General features: G+C 45.1%; 1 protein-coding gene across 7 annotated transcripts in view; it reads left to right on the top strand.

Annotated features, from left to right (window-relative positions):
* nek1 (NIMA-related kinase 1) overlaps positions 1–19688 on the top strand; it is a 63792-nt gene that overhangs the window by 11774 nt on the left and 32330 nt on the right. For 6 of the 7 annotated variants that reach the window (XM_086114785.1, XM_086114788.1, XM_086114789.1 and 3 more), the window contains 6 exons: positions 8742–8942; positions 9010–9082; positions 15788–15933; positions 16046–16102; positions 16307–16363; positions 18289–18366. In XM_086114785.1, coding sequence (XP_085970911.1) covers positions 8742–8942; positions 9010–9082; positions 15788–15933; positions 16046–16102; positions 16307–16363; positions 18289–18366 — 612 coding nt within the window. The remainder of the gene's footprint in view (positions 1–8741; positions 8943–9009; positions 9083–15787; positions 15934–16045; positions 16103–16306; positions 16364–18288; positions 18367–19688) is intronic. The other variant, XM_086114791.1, reaches the window with a different exon arrangement.

The following is a 19688-nucleotide window of genomic DNA, read 5'->3' on the forward strand; positions in this document are numbered from 1 at the left end:
TGAGTTTACTGTGTCTAAAATGTGGGTGTGTCTAAAATAAAATAAAATAAAAAAAAACACAAACACTTGAAAACTTTTGTTTTGATGGTTAAAGTTTTTTTAAAAATAAGATATCCTTTATTTGTCCCACACTGGGGAAATTTACAGCCTCCAGCAGCAAGAATGTTGGCAGAAAGAAGAAGAAAAAACAAACACACCGTTCAATTAAGTGCAATATAAATACAAAATTGATCAATCGCAGTGCTATTTACAATTGTTTTTCACATCATTTAATTATTATTATTTTTATTCAGCAGCCTGACAGCAGTCGGTAGGAACGAGCGTCGGTATCTCTCCTTCTTGCAGCGCGGGTGTAACAGTCTCTGGCTGAAGGAGCTACCAAGTGCTGTCAGGGCGGGCTGGAGGGGGTGGGAGGGACTGTCCATCATAGCTTTTAGCTTAGGGTCCTCCTGTTGCCCACCTCCTCCAGAGTGTCGAGGGAGCAGCCCAGGACAGAACTGGCCTTCCTGACCAGTCGCTCCAGTCTCTTTCTGTCCCGGGCCGAGATGCTGCCTGACCAGCAGACAATGCCATAATGGATGGCCGAGGCCACCACCGAGTTATAGAAAGTCTTAAGGAACGACCCCTGAACCCCAAAAGACCTCAGTTTCCTGAATAGGAAGAGTCGGCTCTGTCCTTTCCTAATCAGGGTGTCCGTGTTTGTAGACCAGTCCAGTTTGTTGTTCAGAAGAACACCTAGGTACTTGTAGGAGGTCACCCTCTCTATGTCCATACCCTGGATGTTCATCGGTGCTGGTGAGGACTGTTTCCTGCAGAAATCCACAACCAACTCCTTAGTTTTCCTAGGGTTGATCTGGAGGAGATTCTGCTGGCACCAGTCCACCAAGTCCTTCGTCAGTCCCTTGTACTCCCGATCGTCCCCCTCTGTAATGAGGCCAACAATCGCAGAGTCATCGGAGAACTTCTGAAGGTGGCAGTTTGGAGTGGCGTGTCTGAAGTCCGAGGTGTAGAGGATGAACAGGAATGGAGCCAGAACAGTCCCCTGCGGCGCTCCAGTGCAGCAGAGAAGCCTGTCCGACTCACAGCTCTGCAACCTCACGTACTGCGGCCGGTTTGTGAGGTAGTCTATGATCCATGCTGTGAGATGGTGGTCCACTCCGGCGTTCTGCAGTTTGCCTCCCAGTAAGTTGGGCTGGATGGTGTTGAAGGCACTGGAGAAATCAAAGAACATGATTCTCACAGTGCTCCCAGCCTTCTCCAAGTGTGACAGCACTTGGAGAAGGCTGAGCGATAATGGCGTCTTCCACGCCAATGCCAGGCTGATAGGCAAACTGCAGCGGTTCCAGTGCCGAGCTCACCAGCGGTCGAAGGTGGGCGAGGACGAGTCTCTCCAGCGTCTTCATCAGGTGAGACGTCAGCGCCACCGGTCTGTAGCTGTTCAGCTCCTTAGGGTGGGGGGTCTTGGGCACTGGGACCAAGCACGAAGTTTTCCACAGCTGTAGAGCTCTGCCCAGCTTCAGGCTCAGGTTGAACATGTGCTGGACAATGTCACACAGCTGGTCAGAGCAGGTCCTGAGGAGCCGGGAACTGATCTTGTCTGGACCTGCTGCCTTCCTCACATTCATCTTCCTCAGTTGGTTCCTCACCTGCTCTGTTGTGACGGACAGACAGGAACCAGGTGACAGACTGTGTTGATGAGAGCTGGTCGAAAGAGGAGGGGGAGGAGAAGAAGTCCTCAGTGAGAGTGGTTGGGGGAAGGGACAGACGACTGGTCGAAACGGTTGAAAAAACGGTTCAGTCCATCTGCCCAGTTCTTGTCCTTCTCAGTCAATGTCTTTGGGCTGTCATGGCCTGAGATGGTTTTCAGGCCCCTCCAGACACCAGCAACATTGTTGGCCTGCAACTGGTCCTCCAATTTCATCCTGTATATCTTCTTCCCCTCCCTGATCTTTCTTCTCAGCCGAATCTGCACGGCCTTCAGCTCCTCTCTGTCTCTCGACATAAAAGCTCTCTTCTTCTCCTTCAGGAGGGCCTTTATGTCGGGATTAATCCATGGTTTGCTGTTGGAAAAACACCGCACAGTTCTGGTGGGTACGGTGTTCTCCTCACAGAAGTTTATGTAGTCTGTGATGGTGTCAGTGAGTGCATCAATGTCCTCCCCGTGAACCTCGCTGAAGAGTTCCCACCTGGTCGTGTCGAAGCAGTCCCGCAGAGCATCTTCAGCTTCCGTGGACCATTTCCTGACCATTCTGGTCACAGTTGGCTGCCTGTGCACCAGTGGTTTGTACACAGGCTCGAGAAATACCAAGTTGTGGTCTGCTCTTCCAAGAGGGGGGAGGGGGAGGGGTTTATATGCCTCCTTGGTATTGGCATAAAACAAGTCCAAAATTTTATTGTCTCTAGTGGCACTGGTTACATATTGCGTGAAGGTTGAAAGGGAGGACGACAGAGAGACATGGTTGAAGTCCCCAGAGATGATCAGCAGGGCGTTGGGGGACTGTGTTTGCAGCCTGCTCACGACAGTCATCAGGGCATCACGCGCTGCATCACCATTAGCCGACGGGGTGACGTACACTGTCACAGCTCTGACGTGTGAGAATTCCCTCGGGAGATAATGGGGCCTGAGGCTAATGGCTAGCAGTTCAATGTCCCGGCTGCAGTTTGTCTTTGATTGTGATATGCCCCGGATTGCACCATTTGTCATTCACAAAAACAGCCAGTCCCCCACCTTTTCTCTTTCCACTCCCTTCATTCCTGTCCGCACGTATGAGTTGGAAGCCATTCAACTCGGCATGTGTGTCCGGAGTGATCGCTGTTAGCCACGACTCCGTGAGTAGCATCAGGCTAGCCTCGCGGTACTCCCTTTGATGTCGCGTTAGCGCCGCCAGCTCATCCATCTTGTTAGGGAGCGATCTTACATTCCCCATGATGACGGACGGGAGGACATGTCTGTACTTTCTCCTCCTTGTGCGGCGGTCCTTCCCGGCTCGACACCCTCGTCTCCTCCTCTTCAACTCGCGTGGGATAGCCGGTCTGTCACCGGCCAGTAGCCCGCTGTTAGCCCGCCATGCTAACAGCTGGTCCTTACTGTAAACAATGGAGTTGCGTGTGCCATCGGGATCTCCGTTCACAGGATACGTAAAAAGATTAAAGCAAATAAAGGAGATGAGCAGAAATGAAGCTGCCCCTCTCCCCCCCGAAGGTTTGGGGTACAAAACCACGCAAAACAAAATGGGAAGAAGAAATAAATAAAGTAAAAGGACGAAAAGAAACTCAAACAGGGATACGCGCTGCTGGAGAGGCAGCCACTCAGGGGGCGCCATCATAAAAAATAAAAAATATTGTTCTCATGAAATAATGTTGGTGATTAGTTTGAATGCATTATTAGTTATTGATTTTATGTAATTTTATTTTTCAGGATCGTATGGTTTAACATGATCAGTCAAAAAATATTTGTTAAATTAAGGATTTAATGTTATTTTTGAATTTCAGATGCACTTTAAATCTTTTCTGTTCCAGTTACGAAAGCTATTCTTTTTTGTAAATTGGTCCATATTTCTTTTTTTTATTCTCTTATACGTTAATAAGGATACAGTGTTATGCAAAGGTGTACTTATAACAATTTTATAGACAAATGATACTATTTATAGTTGTGCGGGGCGGGGTGCGAGATGTTTTCCTCCTCCTTGGGGGGGGGGCATGACAGAAAATAATTGAAAACCACTGGTTTATTTGAATGTCTGTCGAGCCATCAGCAATTTACTCTGAGCAGCGAATCGGATGCATTCCACTCTATCTTCTAGGGATCTAGCTTCAGTATCTACACACATAGACAGTGAGGTCCCTCTTGGCCAATCGGAGGCCAGAATAAATGCTCGGTAAGCCAATGGCAGGGCAGCTATGAGTATGTTTCGTTCAGTAACTCGCAGCTGTGACCGAAATAAACATTGTTCACTATGTAAACCAGTGTGGTGGTTGCTGTTGCCGATTCCGAACGAAACAGGAGAGGTCGCTGTTGGATTAGACTTCGTTGTAGTGAATGTCTTCGCGAGGCTGGAGCAGAGAAAATGATTTCGTATAACACAACAGGGGGATTTTCGTCATATGGGGGGCAGTAGAATGGGAATGGTGTTAATGCATGAAGATTTTTTTACATTAGGGGGTATTTTCGCCCATTTTGAAGAGCCGTCTCACGTCCTGTTCGAGGATCTGTAGTGGAGAAAAAGAGGGTGGGGGGGTCGATAGAGTAGTTTCTGGTCGAGGTGGGTGTGTGTGGGAAATGGAGGTGTTCTTTTCAAATCGGCAGAAAAACATGTTTAGTTCATCAGCAAGACCCTTATTGTTCACTGTTTGGGGGGATGGCATTCTATAGTTTGTGATTGCTTTCAGGCCATTCCATACAGATGCAAAGTCGTTACCAGAGAACTGTTTTTTCAGCCTCTCTGCACAGCTTCTCTGAGCGATGTTAATTTCCTTTGTCAATTGGTTTCGGGCGTGTTTGTACAGTGCCCGATCTCCACTTCTAAATGCGGCCTCTTTCTCTTTCCTGAGTTGCCTGAGTTTGGGAGTAAACCATGGCTTGTTATTGTTGAAGGAGCGGAAGGACTTCGTTGGTACACACATGTCCTCACAGGAACTGATGTATGATTTTACAGTGTCTGTGTATTCATCCAGTGTGCCCGTTGAAGTTTCAAAGACGCCCCAATCAGTGCAGTCTAAGCATTCTTGTAGAGCTAGCTTTGCTTCATCTGTCCATTTTTTCACAGTCTTAACAACCGGTTTAACACATTTGAGTTTCTGTCTGTATGTAGGTATTAAGTGGATTAAATTGTGGTCAGAAAGACCCAATGCTGCACGGGCGATCGATCGGTTTGAATTTTTGATTGTTGTATAGCAGTGGTCTAGAATGTTGCCATTTCTGGTGAAACAGTCGATGTGCTGCTTATATCTGGCAAGTTCACGGTTAAGATGTGCTCTATTAAAATCGCCCAAAATGATCAGGGGTGACTCTGGGTATTTTAGTTCGAGTTTGTTGACTTGTTCAGCTAGCGTTTGTATCGCCGTGTTAGCTTGTGGCGCAATGTAAACACCGACTAGTAAAAAGGAGGTGAACTCACGTGGCGAGTAGAATGGCTTGCAGTTTAAAGACAGTGACTCCAGGTCCGGGCTGCAGTGTGCGTCGAGCTTCGTGACATCAGTGCACCATTCTTTGTTGGATATAGAAGCAAATCCCACCACCTTTGGATTTCCCTGATAGCTCCGTGTCGCGGTCGGCTCGGAGAAGGCGGTAGATGTAGCGCGGAATCCGGGTGGCGGTCACTGAGCCAGGTTTCAGTAAAGCAGAGCGCAGCAGAACGTGCAAAGGTTTTGTTGGTCTTTGTGAGGAGAAGAAGTTCATCCATCTTGTTTGTTTCGTAGATTAGCAAGATGGATCGATGGGAGGGGTTTCGAAATCCACGCTGCCGGAGCTTGACGAGCACGCCAGCTCGCTTCCCCCTCCTCCGGCGGCGTTTCCATGCTCCGTACAACGCAGCCGCTCTGCTCGCGATTAGCTCCGAAAAACCTTGTGGATTTTCGTGTGCTGGTGAAAAAAAAACGAGCGTAGACTCCCCAATGCTAAGCAACAAAACTCGTGTAAACTCAGGGTCGCCAAAAACTAACGAAAATGACAAGAACGGGTAATACTAGGGAGCGTGTAACCGAGGCTGCCATACCTGTCGGCGCCTGATGACGTATTGATGATGTGGCTCTTTGCAGTAACTCAGTAAAAAAATTGGCTCTTCGTCTCTGACTGGTTGGCCACCCCTGCACTAGATGGAGCTACAGTGAAACTCCTCTACAACGAAATCATGTTTGCAGCAAGAAATTTTTCACAACAGGGGGGTTTCACTGTAGCAAATTTGATCTCAGATGTAAACACACACCCACACAAACACAAACGTATGTGTACACGCACACACAATCGTATGTGTACTCTTTATTTTTATTGCAGAAGCGCATAAGTATGAGCACACACTTAGTCAGTGTAGAAAGAAAAAAAGGGAAAGAAATTGCGAAATTTACGATCAGCATTCACTTTCACTTACATCAATTTCTTAGATAATGTCTTTTATTTTGCTTCCTCCGTCTTTTATTTCGATCACTTTTACCCTCTCTTCCAGCGTCAGAGCACTTCTTGTCTTAGCTGCTTGACATCCAAAGGTCCGTTTTGTAGCAATGCAACGTTCATGCTGCGTCTGAATCTAACAAGAACAGCTACTTCCTGGACCCGGTAGCTTTTCTTTCCACTATCTCACAGTCTTGAACTCGACCTCCCCTCGATCGCCACCCAAGACAGCCTTGCTCAGCTGATGTTATGCAATGAACTTTTACGCCAGCCACGGGATGCTTCGTAGTCCTCGATGGCCATAGTAAGCGTGATGGAACTCGCCTGCTCTCTAATTAGCGCTCCAGTTAGCGTCAGGTTTTTAGCATGATAACAGGTAAAGCATTCGAGGAAACATTCGTTTATTTGAATGTCCGTCGAGCCATAAGCAATTTACTCTGAGCAGCTAATCGGATGCATTCCACTCTATCTTCCACGGATATAGCTACAGTATCTACACACATAGACAGTGAGGTCCCTCTTGGCCAATTGGAGGCCAGGATGATGCTCGGTAAATCAATGGCAGAGCAGCTATGAGTATGTTTCGTTCAGGAAACTCGCAGCTGTGTAAACCAGTGTGGTGGTTGCCGTTGCCGTTTCCGAACGAAGCAGTAGAGGTCGCTGTTGGATTAGACTTTGTTGTAGTGAATCTGTTCACGAGGCTAGAGCAGAGAAAATGATTTCGTATAACGCAACAGGGGTTTTTTCGTCATATTGGGGGCAGGAGAATGGGAATGGTGTTAATGCAAGAAGATTTTTTCACATTAGGGGGTATTTTCGCCCATGTAGGTTTCGTTCTCGAGGAGTTTCACTGTACAGGTATGTCTTTGTCCATCTCCATGCCTTCTCTTCCTCCTAGAATCGAGAGGCATTCATGACCGCCTCCAAAAAAAACAAAAAATTAACAATTACTTCAATGAAGCTACGAAAATTGAAAATACAGTAATGCATCAAAACAGAAAATCACAAAATAAATTCTATAGCCGCCCCCGACAGAATTTATTTGGCATTTCCTTGAGCGTAGCTGCAACAGAATGATCAGATGTCAGTAAATTGGAGGAGGCTGGACTGTCTCAGAAGTGTTTGTTATTTATTCCTTTGTTGTGTTTTCTGTTTTGATGCATTATTTTCAATTTTCGTAGTTTCATTGAAGGAATCGTTAATTTACATTTCTCGGAGGCAATCATGAATGCCTCTTGAGTCGAAGGGAAGAGAAGGCACGGAGACGGACAAAGATGTACCTGTATTTGTTGAGACTGTGAAAACCATTCATAAAAGTGTGCGTTTTAAAAAAACACCACCACAGCTCTCCTTTTTTCGGAGCTGCAACAAAAACTTATTTAATAAAGCAGCGACAGAGTTCACTGAACCAGCAGCAAGTAGAGGTAAGATCTGTCCTAAAAAATCTAGCCCGACCCGAGGCCCGAGGGTATTAAAGCCCGACCCGGCCCGAGCCCGACCAATGAATTTGATTTGCAGGCCCGACCCCAAAGCAAACCCAAAATTTCACATTTTATTCGTGAGTATTTTTGGCAGAAAAAAACCGCAAGATTTCTTAAGGTTAAAATAATCTACATGTTTTTATGAACATGATAAATGCATTTGCACAACAAAATAATGCTGAAACACAGAATAAGATGCCAGACAAAGAGAGATCTTGATGCGCATTTGCTTAATTACCCAGAGAAATCCTGCAGCCCACTAGGCTTTAAATAGAATAATTCAAATCAAATAAATTGGTAAAGATGTATGAAATTATTTCTATCGTTTTGTTTCAATGATATTTAACATAAACGTTTCAATTTTCGTAATCTGTAATTTGGTCTGACACGTGCGCAGTGCATGCTCTGTGTCTGGCCTTCTGCGTTCCTGTTTAGTAGTTAAATAGCAATTACATTACAGCGCCTTGTCAGTTTTATCCAAATTGTTTGTTTTTAAACAAGTATTGCTTAGTTTAGTATCCGCACAAAGTTTTCGTATACATTTCATATTTATTTTAAAAAAAGTCAGCGAGACAGAAGCCCGACCCGACCCGAACCTGAAGCAATGATTGACATTTAATTCGGGTCGGGTTGGGCTCGGGCTTGGGCGGCCCGATCTTACCTCTAGCAGCAAGTTATAACATTGTAAGCATGTATCCATCAAGGAGCCATCTTGGGGTTGACATATTACCGTAATGACCATACATAAGGCGCACCAGATTTTAAGGTGCGCCGTGAACTTTTAAGAAAATGGAAGACTTTTTGGTGCAGCTTATAGTGCAGAAAATAAGGTAATTCAAATATATATTTTTTAAATATACCATTTCCAGTAGCGTCTGGTCTGTAGACCCGAGGCACCAGGCACCGAGGCACAAATTAATTCTGATGAACCACAATTCAAAAGCAATACTCGATTTTCAGAATTTATTTTTTCGTTTCTTGCTTTTGTCAGATTTATTTGCGCCCACGTTGTGCTTTTCTTTATAAACAGAGGGCTACCAATAGTTCAGTATATCCACATATATATTGCACAAAGGCAACATGTGAGGGGAACAAAGATAAACGGTATGCTTGTGAAAAAATTTTCACAATGTTTTGAATCTGCATCTGCTCAGTTTGAGGCGGGAAATATGAAGAACCTTGTCCTGAAGATCATCCGTGGCTCATATCATCCCGTGTCTCTTCACTACTCCCAAGAACTGCGTTCCCTTTTGGCACAACTTTTTAAACACAAGCCGAGAGAAAGACCTTCAGTCCGCGCCATACTAGACAAACCTTTCCTCTCTTGCAGGATCCAAAGGTTCCTCACACCAAAGGTAAGTGCACAGCTAACTAGGTCTAAATTAATTTAAGATTGATTGTTGTTTATTCTTCTTCATATAGGTTATTGCTCAGGAATTCCACCCTACCTTTTTTCACAAGCAGCATAAAGTAGGTGTGCATCAGGGATCAGTAGGTAAGCAAAGAGCGACCGATTTATTATTATTTTTTTTTCAGTGAAGTGCCATATTCTCCCATTTGCGCTAGCAATTTATATATATATTTTATTTTAACATGTCTGCCTTGCACATGTTCAAGGTACACTCATTCTCCCATCCAGACTTGTGACACACCCACCATGCGTAATGTAAATTTGTGCCACACCAATGAGGCGTGACTCGATGACGTCTGAGGGTGACCCTAATTCCTGGGTCAGGGAGTTTTCTTGAGACAGGTCAATTCCATAGACATCCATTTAGAAGGTATCTCACACTTTGAACTTCAATTCAACTTTCATCGTGGATTTCAGAATTTAATGTTAATGTGCACGAGTCATCTAACAGGCTACTTTGGAAGTACATGTATTTTTGTATTAGCTTGAAAAAATCCAATACAATTATTTTAATCAGAGTACTGTGCTCATGACTGAACACATTTGGAGCCGGTACATGAATAGAAAAGCGAGTTGGGACAGTGGACATTCATCAACACAAGAAAAAAAAATTGAGTGTATCAACGTTGCCCAACAACCCTGCTTCTGTTGCACCATGCGTCACACCGCCGTGCGTACAAGAAATATTGCATGAAAATCATCACATTGAAAATAATCTGAGATATTCCATATTTCCTGCCCACTTACTCAATGTTTGAAGACATAGAGGTTAACCGAATCCAAATGGTCACAATAACTTACCAGAAATGAAATAAGCAGCACCAACACGGACATGGCTGTTGATGTCCTGGGTTTAATAGCCTGCAGCCACAGGCTCATCTGGTGTTTTGGATACGGCCTGTTTCCTCTTGCAATTTAAGAAAAAATGTCTCCAAAGCATTTAGTTAAGAGCACAGTATTTTGAATAAATTGTTTGCACAGTATTAATTAAAAATCCAATTCAAAAACACACGTCCCTTCAAAAAAGCCTGAAGATGAGCCACACAATCATCATTGGTGATAACTTACAGATCAGGGGTGCCCATTACGTCAATCGCGATCAACCAATAGATCAAGGACTAGTCCCAAGTCGATCCAAGGGGTGTAGAGAAAAAAATTGTGTCTCTGTGCATCTTAGTTATATATTTTTTGTGTTCATGCACACTGCACTCTAATCATTCTATCAGTCTCACTTTCACAAAAAGTATTTAAAAAAGAAATTTGTTTGTTAAAGCGTGGCGTGTGACTGTGTCACCGGACGTTGTTAGCGCTTAGCAGTCTGCAGTTGCAGCTTGTGGCCAGAGCTGTTTTGCTATATCTTTTATCGTTATCATTATTCTCATTCAGAGTTTGTTTTGTACAATTCACCGAGGGGACGGGCAAAGGATGGGAATCTGGAGGGCCGAGAGAAGCATTTTAAAACGCTACGATCGTTAACAGGCTGCCTAAGTGCTTCGCATGCCTCAGCGTCAGGCTATTGCTCATCATGGCGTGCGTGCGTATGCGCACGTGCGCGGTAACGGGGAGATCGCTGTTCCAGATCCATTACGCCAGTTACGGTAACTTCACAATCAAAGTGTGACATATTTTCAAAATGGATCTCTATGGAATTCACATACCATGAAAACGCCATGAGCCAGAAATTATTAGAGCCAGCCTTGGACTTCCCTGAATCATGCCTTTATGGTGGTTGCGCACATATTCACATACATACACATAGGTTATGCAAAGCAGGTGTGTCAGAAGTCTGAACAAGAATAAAATGGAGGCCCCGGAATCTTGTGTGCAGGCCCAACTGGGGCTTATTGTTTTGGCCAATATGGACGCCCCATTGAATCTGGGGTGTACCTAATGTTCTGGCCAAGATGGACGTCCCACTGAGAATAACCTGCAGACAAGAATCCGGGGTATACCTAACCTTTGGCCTATATGGTGAGCCAAGTAGGGAGACCTGCAGCAAGGTACCAGGGGTGTATTGAAGGTTTTGGCCCAAATGTCGTCCCCAGTGGGGCCATCTGCAGACACAATCCGAGGCGTTTATGTGTTGGCCAATATGGCCGCACACCTGGAGCAGCCGAGGCTGTGTCTGAACGTCCATCCTAACCCATCATTTACTTCTATTCCCGCACTGTTAAGTAGTTCCCTCATTCTGTTTGGCAATTCAGCCATCTCTGTTGTGTCCTTAAAACGTGAGGACACAACTTACTTTTTCATCCATCCATCCATCCATCTTCTACCGCTTATCCGGGGCCGGGTCGCGGGGGCAACAGCTTTAGCAGGGAAGCCCAGACTTCCCTCTCCCTAGCTATTTCTTGGGGATCCCGAGGCGTTCCCAGGCCAGCTGGGTGACATAGTCTCTGCAGCGTGTCCTGTGTCTTCCTCGGGGTCTCCTCCCGGTGGGACATGCCCGGAACACCTCACCAGGGAGGCGTTCAGGAGGCATCCGAATCAGATGCCCAAGCCACCTCATCTGGCTCCTCTTGATGTGGAGGAGAAGCGGCTCGACCAAGCTTCTCACCTTATCTCTAAGGGAGAGCCTGGACACCCTGCGGAGAAAACTCATTTCGGCCGCTTGCATCTCGTTCTTTCGGTCACGACCCATAGCTCGTGACCATAGATGAGGGTTAGAACGTAGATCGACTGGTAAATTGAGAGCTTTGCCCTTTGGCTCAGCTCCTTCTTTATCACGACAGACCGATACAACGTACGCATCACAGCAGATGCTGCACCGATCCGCCTGTCGATCTCTCGCTCCCTTCTGCCCTCATTCGTGAACAAGACCCCAAGATACTTAAACTTCTCCACTTGGGGTACGATCTCCTCCCCGACCCGGAGGGGGCACTCCACCCTTTTCCGACTGAGGACCATTGTTTCAGATTTGGAGGTGCTGATTTTCATCCCAACCGCTTCACACTCAGCTGCGAAACGCTCCAGTGAGAGTTGGAGAGCCCTGCTTGAAGGAGCCAACAGTACCACATCATCTGCAAAAAGCAGAAATGTAATACTGAGGCCACCAAAACGGACCCCCTCAACGCTTCGGCTGTGCCTAGAAATTCTGTCCATAAAGGTTATGAACAGAATCGGCAACAAAGGGCAGCCTTGGCGGAGTCCTACCCTCACTGGAAACGATTCCGACTTACTGCCGGCAATGCGAACCAAACTCTGACATCGGTGGTACAGTTACCGAACAGCCCGTATCAGGGGGTTCGGTACCCCATACCTACGAAGCACCCCCCACAGAACTCCCCGAGGGACACGGTCAAACTTCTCCAAGTCCACAAAACACATGTAGACTGGTTGGGCGAATTCCCACATACCCTCGAGGACCCTGCTAAGGGTGTGGAGCTGGTCCACTGTTCCACGGCCGGGACGAAAACCACACTGCTCCTCCTCAATCTGAGGCTCGACTTTCTGACGGACCCTCCTCTCCAGCACCCCTGAATAGACCTTACCAGGGAGGCTGAGGAGTGTGATCCCTCTGTAGTTGGAACACACCCTCCGGTCCCCCTTTTTAAAAAGAGGGACTACCACCCCAGTCTGCCAATCCAGAGGCACTCTCCCCGTTGACCACGCGATGTTGCAGAGGCGTGTCATCCAGGACAGCCCCACAACATTCAACTCCGGGCTGATCTCATCCACCCCTGGGGCCTTGCCACCGAGGAGCTTTTTAACCACATCGGTGACTTCAACCACAGAAATAGGAGAGCCCACCTCAGGGTCCTCAGACTCTGCTTCCTCCAAGGAAGATGTGTTGGTGGAGTTGAGGAGGTCTTCGAAGTACTCTGCCCACCGGTTCACAACGTCCCGAGTCGAAGTCAGCAGCGCCCCATCCCCACTGTACACAGTGTTCGTGGTGCACTGCTTCCCCCTCCTAAGACGTCGGATGGTGGACCAGAATTTCCTCGAAGCCGTCCGGAGGTCGGCTTCCATGGCCTCACCGAACTCTTCACACGCTCGGGTTTTTGCCTCGGCGACCACCGAAGCTGCGTTCCGCTTGGCCAGTCGATACCCGTCAGCTGCCTCTGGGGTCCCACAGGCCATAAACGCTCGATAGGACTCCTTCTTCAGCTTGACGGCATCCCTTACTGCTGGTGTCCACCAGCGAATACGGGGGTTGCCGCCATGACAGGCACCAACCACCTTACGGCCACAACTCAGATTGGCCGCCTCAACAATAGAGGCATGGAACATGGTCCACTCGGACTCAATGTCCCCCGCCTCTCCCGGAACATGGGAAAAGCTCTGTCGGAGGTGGGAGTTGAAACTCCTTCTGACAGGGGATTCCGCCAGATGCTCCCAACAAACCCTCACAATACGTTTGGGTCTGCCAGGACGACCGGCATCTTCCCCCACCATCGGAGCCTACTCACCACCAGGTGGTGATCAGTTGACAGCTCCGCCCCTCTCTTCACCCGAGTGTCCAAAACATGCGGCCGCAAATCCGATGATACAACCACAAAGTCGATCATCGAACCACGGCCTAGGGTGTCCTGGTGCCAAGTGCACATATGGACATCCTTATGTTTGAACAAGGTGTTCGTTATGGACAATCCGTGACGAGCACAGAAGCCCAATAACAAAACACCACTCGAGTTCTGATCGGGGGGGCCGTTCCTCCCAATCACGCCCCTCCAGGTCTCACTGTCATTGCCCATGTGAGTGTTGAAGTCCCCCAGTAGAACAAGGGAGTCCCCATTAGGAGTACTCTCCAGCACACCCTCCAAGGAAAAGGGTGGGTATGCTGAGCTGCTGTTTGGTGCATATGCACAAACAACAGTCAGGACCCGTCCCCCCACCCGAAGGCGGAGGGAGGCAACCCTCTCGTCTACCGGTGTGAACCCCAATGTACAGGCACTGAGCCGGGTGGCGATGAGCATGCCCACACCTGCTCTGCGCCTCTCACCGTGAGCAACTCCAGAGTGGAAGAGAGTCCAACCCCTCTCGAGAGAACTGGTACCAGAACCCAGGCTGTGTGTGGAGGCAAGTCCGACTATATCCAGTCGGAACTTCTCTGCCTCACACACCAGCTCGGGCTCCTTCCCTGCCAGAGAGGTGACATTCCATGTCCCAAGAGCTAGCTTCTGCAGCCGAGGATCGGACCGCCAGGGTCCCCGCCTTTGGCTGCCGCCCAGCTCGCATTGCACCCGACCCCTTTGACCCCTCCCACGGGTGGTGAGACCATGAGAAGGGGTACCCACATTGCCTCTTCGGGCTGAGCCCGGGTGTAGGCCCGGCCACCAGGCGCTCGCCAACGAGCCCCACCTCCAGTAACCCCTTAATAGTGCACTATATAGGGGATAGTGTGCACATTCAGACACAGCCCTCGAAAAGAGAATCCAGAGTGCATTCTGCCCAAGATGTCCATGCCATTGGGGAGACCTAGGGATGAGAATCAGGGGTTTCCCTCATGTTCTCTCCAATGTGTACCTGATGTTTGGGTCAATATGGCTGCCCCACTGGGGAGGCCGACAGACAAGAAGCTGAACAGTTTAAAGTTGCTACATTTTGAGTCGATCAATAATGTAGAAATTAGAGGGGGGAAAACGAGACAAATCAAACACATTTGCAAAAGGCGAGGACAAATGTAATCAGAAATTGCTTGTCATGAAAAAAACTGAAAACCCAGAACACATATACGTAATACAAACCGAGCCTAAGAATGAAACTTACTGTGAGCTAATTTAAAAAAACGTGGCGATACAAATACGTAGCAAGAACAAGGGACGTCTAGAAAATTCAAACGCTTGGAGACAGGGTCATGAGCATGGCGAATGAATCCACATTGGTTTGTCGGCATGGAAGTCCTTAAATAGTGTGCTGATTGTGATACGTGACAGGTGCGCCGCTGGAGGGACCACCCTCTACTCCAGTGGAACTGCAACACAAAACAGAAAATGACAGTAACCGTCCAAAAATGTAAAATAGCTAGCCTGTCAAAAAAGTGTGAAGAGTAAAATAGGAGAAGAACGTGAATGATGTAGAATCACGTGCGTGAAGGACGCACCTTGCACACAACTAGAATCACGGGTTTTCGAACAATATGCCAGGTTGGGGTTGTCATGGACTGCATTTTGGAGACTCGCAGGCTGTGTGCGTTGGCTAGCTACTTCTGCCGTAAATCTATTTTTGTAGGAAGAATACGAAACCTGACATGGGTAGTTGTGCTAACGTCTAAAAAAAGCTACATTTTGGTCATACTTAGCAATGCCTTATGTCATTTTCATTGCATAATAGACCAGGAAATAAGTTAAAAATTAAGATTGACATCTTACAGATCACACGATGTCACAGTGATTGTGTAAATGGCTCACAAATTCTCAGGATGGTGCTGACAGGGTATGTCATTAGTTTGATACATATTCAGCGTTAACTTTTTTTCGGGAGTTCTCCATTGATACTTGCACTTCTAACGTTTATATACAGTACACTGCCTAATAGAATGGAGTAAAATGAATGTTCAGTGGCGTGTTCGTTTTCATAAATGGAGCTTTTTGACTCATTGAAAAAAAAATATTTGTGGTTTGGCAGCCAGTCCAGAATGAACCTCCACCTCTTACTTATAAACATACACAAACCACAGACTTTTTTTGTACTGGACTGCTTCCCAATTAATTCCCTTGCCTAATTTTCAGCTTACTGAAATTGTAAATGCAGTCATCCTGTACATTTTGTAAAGTTGAGCCATAAGCATTATAAGTGACTGTCTCATGTTTTGCTTGTCATTTTGATGATTATTCTACTTGTGACTAGCTAAGCATCCTGCCTATGGTTCCATTCCATCTCCTGCGGCCAAGATTACCACACCAGCATGTAAATATGGAGTGCCTTTAACTGCGAGGAAGGTGTCAATAACAAAAAAACCTGCGGACATGAAGCCTGCTATTAAACATAAACCGGTGAGTAAGCTGGAAAAGTTAGACTGTGATGCCTGAACTACACACTTCGTGACACAATTCTCCTCAGGTGTTATGTTATGGAATCTTCTGATACCCCATGTTATATGCTTAGGCCCTTGCATCCATCCACAGAAGAGTAAGTCAAGGAGAAGAAGAGAGACGAAAACGGGTACACCACTGAGAAGGCTGCGTAACATGTTTACATTCAGATTTCATTTCAAGTATCAAGTACAAGTTTATTGTCAAATGTGCTCCATGTGTAACATACAGCACAGGTGAAATTTGGACTGCTTGTTGTTGTTTTGGTACTTTTGAGGTGCCAATCAGAGCAGTTCTCTCTCTGACTAAAATTATTTTTGTGTGTGTATGACAGGAGATTATCAAAAAAAGAAGAATGGAGCTGATTGATAAAGAAAAACAGCGAGAGCAGGTGAGCACACACAAACATGGTTATTTTTACACAGAGAGTTGCACTATTGGTGTAAAATTTACATACACGTCTCAGATGTTGTTGAAAGCAGAGCAAATGAAGCGGTATGAAAAGGAAACGGTGGCTGGTAAACAAATGCATGGCATGTATAGTATAAGAGGTGTGTGCCCCAGGTTGATTTGGTTAGATTTCTACGTTTTGAATATTTCAATGATTATCACCATATTCATGATTATCTCCCTTACCAGTGAAAGAATATTTTTTTCCTCACTTCATGGGTACTTTTTACAAGCCCCATTAAGGACTCCAGATTGCTCCTTTTGCACCTAAAATTTAAGATGCAAGAACATTTTTCATCCACTTGGGCTTGTCTGACCTGTAAATTTTCCGTTTTTTAAATGAGTATTTTAAACATATTTTGTTGCTGACGAGTTGGTCCACCACTGTTAATCCTGATCACATGGCGGTGAACAGAGATGAGCTAGTTGACTGAAGAGACACCCTTTTGTTACTTATTCGTTTTCACATTAACATTGTCGAAGTTGCCCAATTATACATTGTAAAAGCAATTGTGTGGCCACATTCTGACTCTGATCTACTTTTTAGTCATGGATGCAGCTACAGTATTGTGATAAACTTTTCCATATGAACGACACATTCACCGGTGTTCTGTTTAAAGCTGCGTTTCATTTGCACTCGGATGCTTACTACGCAAGTTGTTCTTCATCAAGTGACAGTTTTGCACTTTTTACATGCCAACTTCTCGTATTGTAACTTCACAATATGAGAGCATTGGGAAGTTTAAACATGAGCAGTGTTAGCTCTGTATCTCAAAGGGCCCCATCAAAAATTGTTTTTGGTGGAAGGGTGACATTGTGGCAGGGCATTCCATCTAAGGCTTCATTTTGGTGACAGTCCAATTGTACTTGTCAAAAATGTTATTTATTAAAACTAGCCATCATGCCTGACATGTACCAGGAGTGCTAAATACTCTTTGCAGGATTTTGTTGACATTTTCAGGGACAAAGGTTATTCCCCACCCCCACACCCCCAATTAAAGCACCACTCCAGATAAATACTAAACATTTTTGCCTCGTTAATAAGAGATATCAGCAACCACTGTTAGAAATGTGGTTGGAAAAAGCATGTGTGGAACCGGACTTTCCAGCTGCAAACACAACAGATCTTTTTTTTTTTTAATGGATCATTAGTGTGTAAAAACTGTTAAATGTGCAAAATTTTTCTAAATTGTTTAGAAAAGAGAGTGGGGGAAAAAAATGATTGCTTCCGGTAATAATATTGTCCTATTGTTATTTTTTACGATATTACTATATTTTTTAATCGTAACAGGCCTGTCTACCATCTCTGACAGGCTATTTTTGTCGTGGTGGAACTGGTCTTAAAATAATAATTGAAAAAAAACCATTAAGAAGCAAACTACCCCTTTCAGTACTTTTTAAAGAAAAGATCATTGAACATCCAGCCATCCATCCATTATCTGAACCACTTAATCAAAACATTTTCTTTGGTGGAATGAAAATTTTTTTAAAAAATGATAGATTACTTGGGCTTCATGAGCTTCTATCTGGACTTACATCATTTTTGTTTTACATGCTTTACATATGGAGGAGGTGTTGTCAGTGCCATTCCCGTGTTTAGTATTCATGAAACCCAAACTGCTCCAAATGCTTGCCTTTCAACCTGATTGGTACCCATTTCGTTACCTCAGGTGTCTGCATGGCACATGTGGCTTTCGCAGCAGTTGTGTTTTCAAACATTTAATCGTAAAATGTGTGTATCGTTATTGAATCGATGTGTCACACCGCAATGACTTTTACATCGATGTATCAGCACACCCCCATTCTTGTTTTTTTTTTCCTTACGAATTTACAATTCAGTCATTATGAACTTGTAATCTGTTTCAGATAAATCGTATTAACCATGCCAGGGAACAAGGCTGGAAAAATGACTTGATGTCAAGTATTGGAAGCCCAGAGAGGAAGGTACTTTTACGTCATATTTGCTTTTTATAATGTATGGGTCTCACTGTGGCATTTTTCTAACGTAATTTGTATTCCATATACTACTATTTTATCACACAGCATCTGCTTTCACATCACAAACTATATAGAGACCCATCAGGTGTCCTTTGTTGCCTCGGCGTTTGAATTAATGTTGCTAAATGTCGCTGATTTTCATATCTGGGGTTTGCCCATTGAATACTATATTTTACATAAGTGTAGGTATCATTTACATTCACACCAAAAAGCTGCTGAGGGGTGACAAACAGGCAATTGTAGATCTGACAGAAAAATGAAGCGCCATCAGATTGGTTTTTGGTTTGGTTTGTTTATTGAACATAAAACATATACAATAATAATTTGACAGAAAATAAGGTAGATAAAATAGTAAAAAGAAAGAAATCAGTCTTCATTCAACACAGTTATTATGTTCAAGGGAGTAGGAAGAATTGTGTACCATAACCCAGAGGTCCCCAACCTTTTTTGCCCCACGGACCGGTTTAATGTCAGACAATATTTTCAGGGACCGGCCTTTAAGGTGTGGCGGATAAGTACAACAAACTAATATGATATGACCTGCATGAAAACTGTGATATTTTCTAAACATACTAATAAACACCAATCATGACACGAGGAACGTCCTATTTGGCCACAGCACTCTCTGGTCCCGAAGGTGACATTTAAACGTGCCTTCAAAATAAGATACACCACAAATACAAAGTGCATGAAAAATACGACTTACAATCGCCGCATATTATGCAGAGTGGGCTTGGTGCGTGATGAATCTCCCGTTGGGATAAATCCGTATTTTAAGTCGGACTCCTGATACTCTATTAAATGTATCCTTCTTTGTCTTGAAAGTCGTAGCCTCTTGGTCAAGTCAAATGCATTGAGGCACACAGCAAAACAGAAGAAAATTGATCGCCAAGAACTTGCAAAAGAGATTGAGGAGAAAACTAAGTCACTGTCTGCTATTCCCTAATTGTCATATCAGTTTCATATTTGTCATTACAGTAAATATTCTCTAGTACGGACTCGTGTTTGCGCTGTCCAATTTGTCCTGATAACAGAAATTCCTCATTTGGGAAATGAGCATGGTACATGTCCTTTATGAACCTGCAAGTATGTTGACAAAATGCACGTGTAACAACACAATCAATAAAATACTAAAATATACCTTCCAAAAACCTTTTATATAACAAAAAATGCAATACAGGTGTATCCCAAAAAAATCACAACAGTAAAATACGTACAGTATTTAATGTTTATTTTTTTCTGTCTTGGGGGGGGGAAAAAATGTGTAT

Source organism: Hippocampus guttulatus, chromosome 7 (assembly GCF_054856545.1).
Source record: "Hippocampus guttulatus isolate MCC_2025c chromosome 7, RoL_Hgut_1.0, whole genome shotgun sequence".
Lineage (NCBI taxonomy): Eukaryota > Metazoa > Chordata > Actinopteri > Syngnathiformes > Syngnathidae > Hippocampus > Hippocampus guttulatus.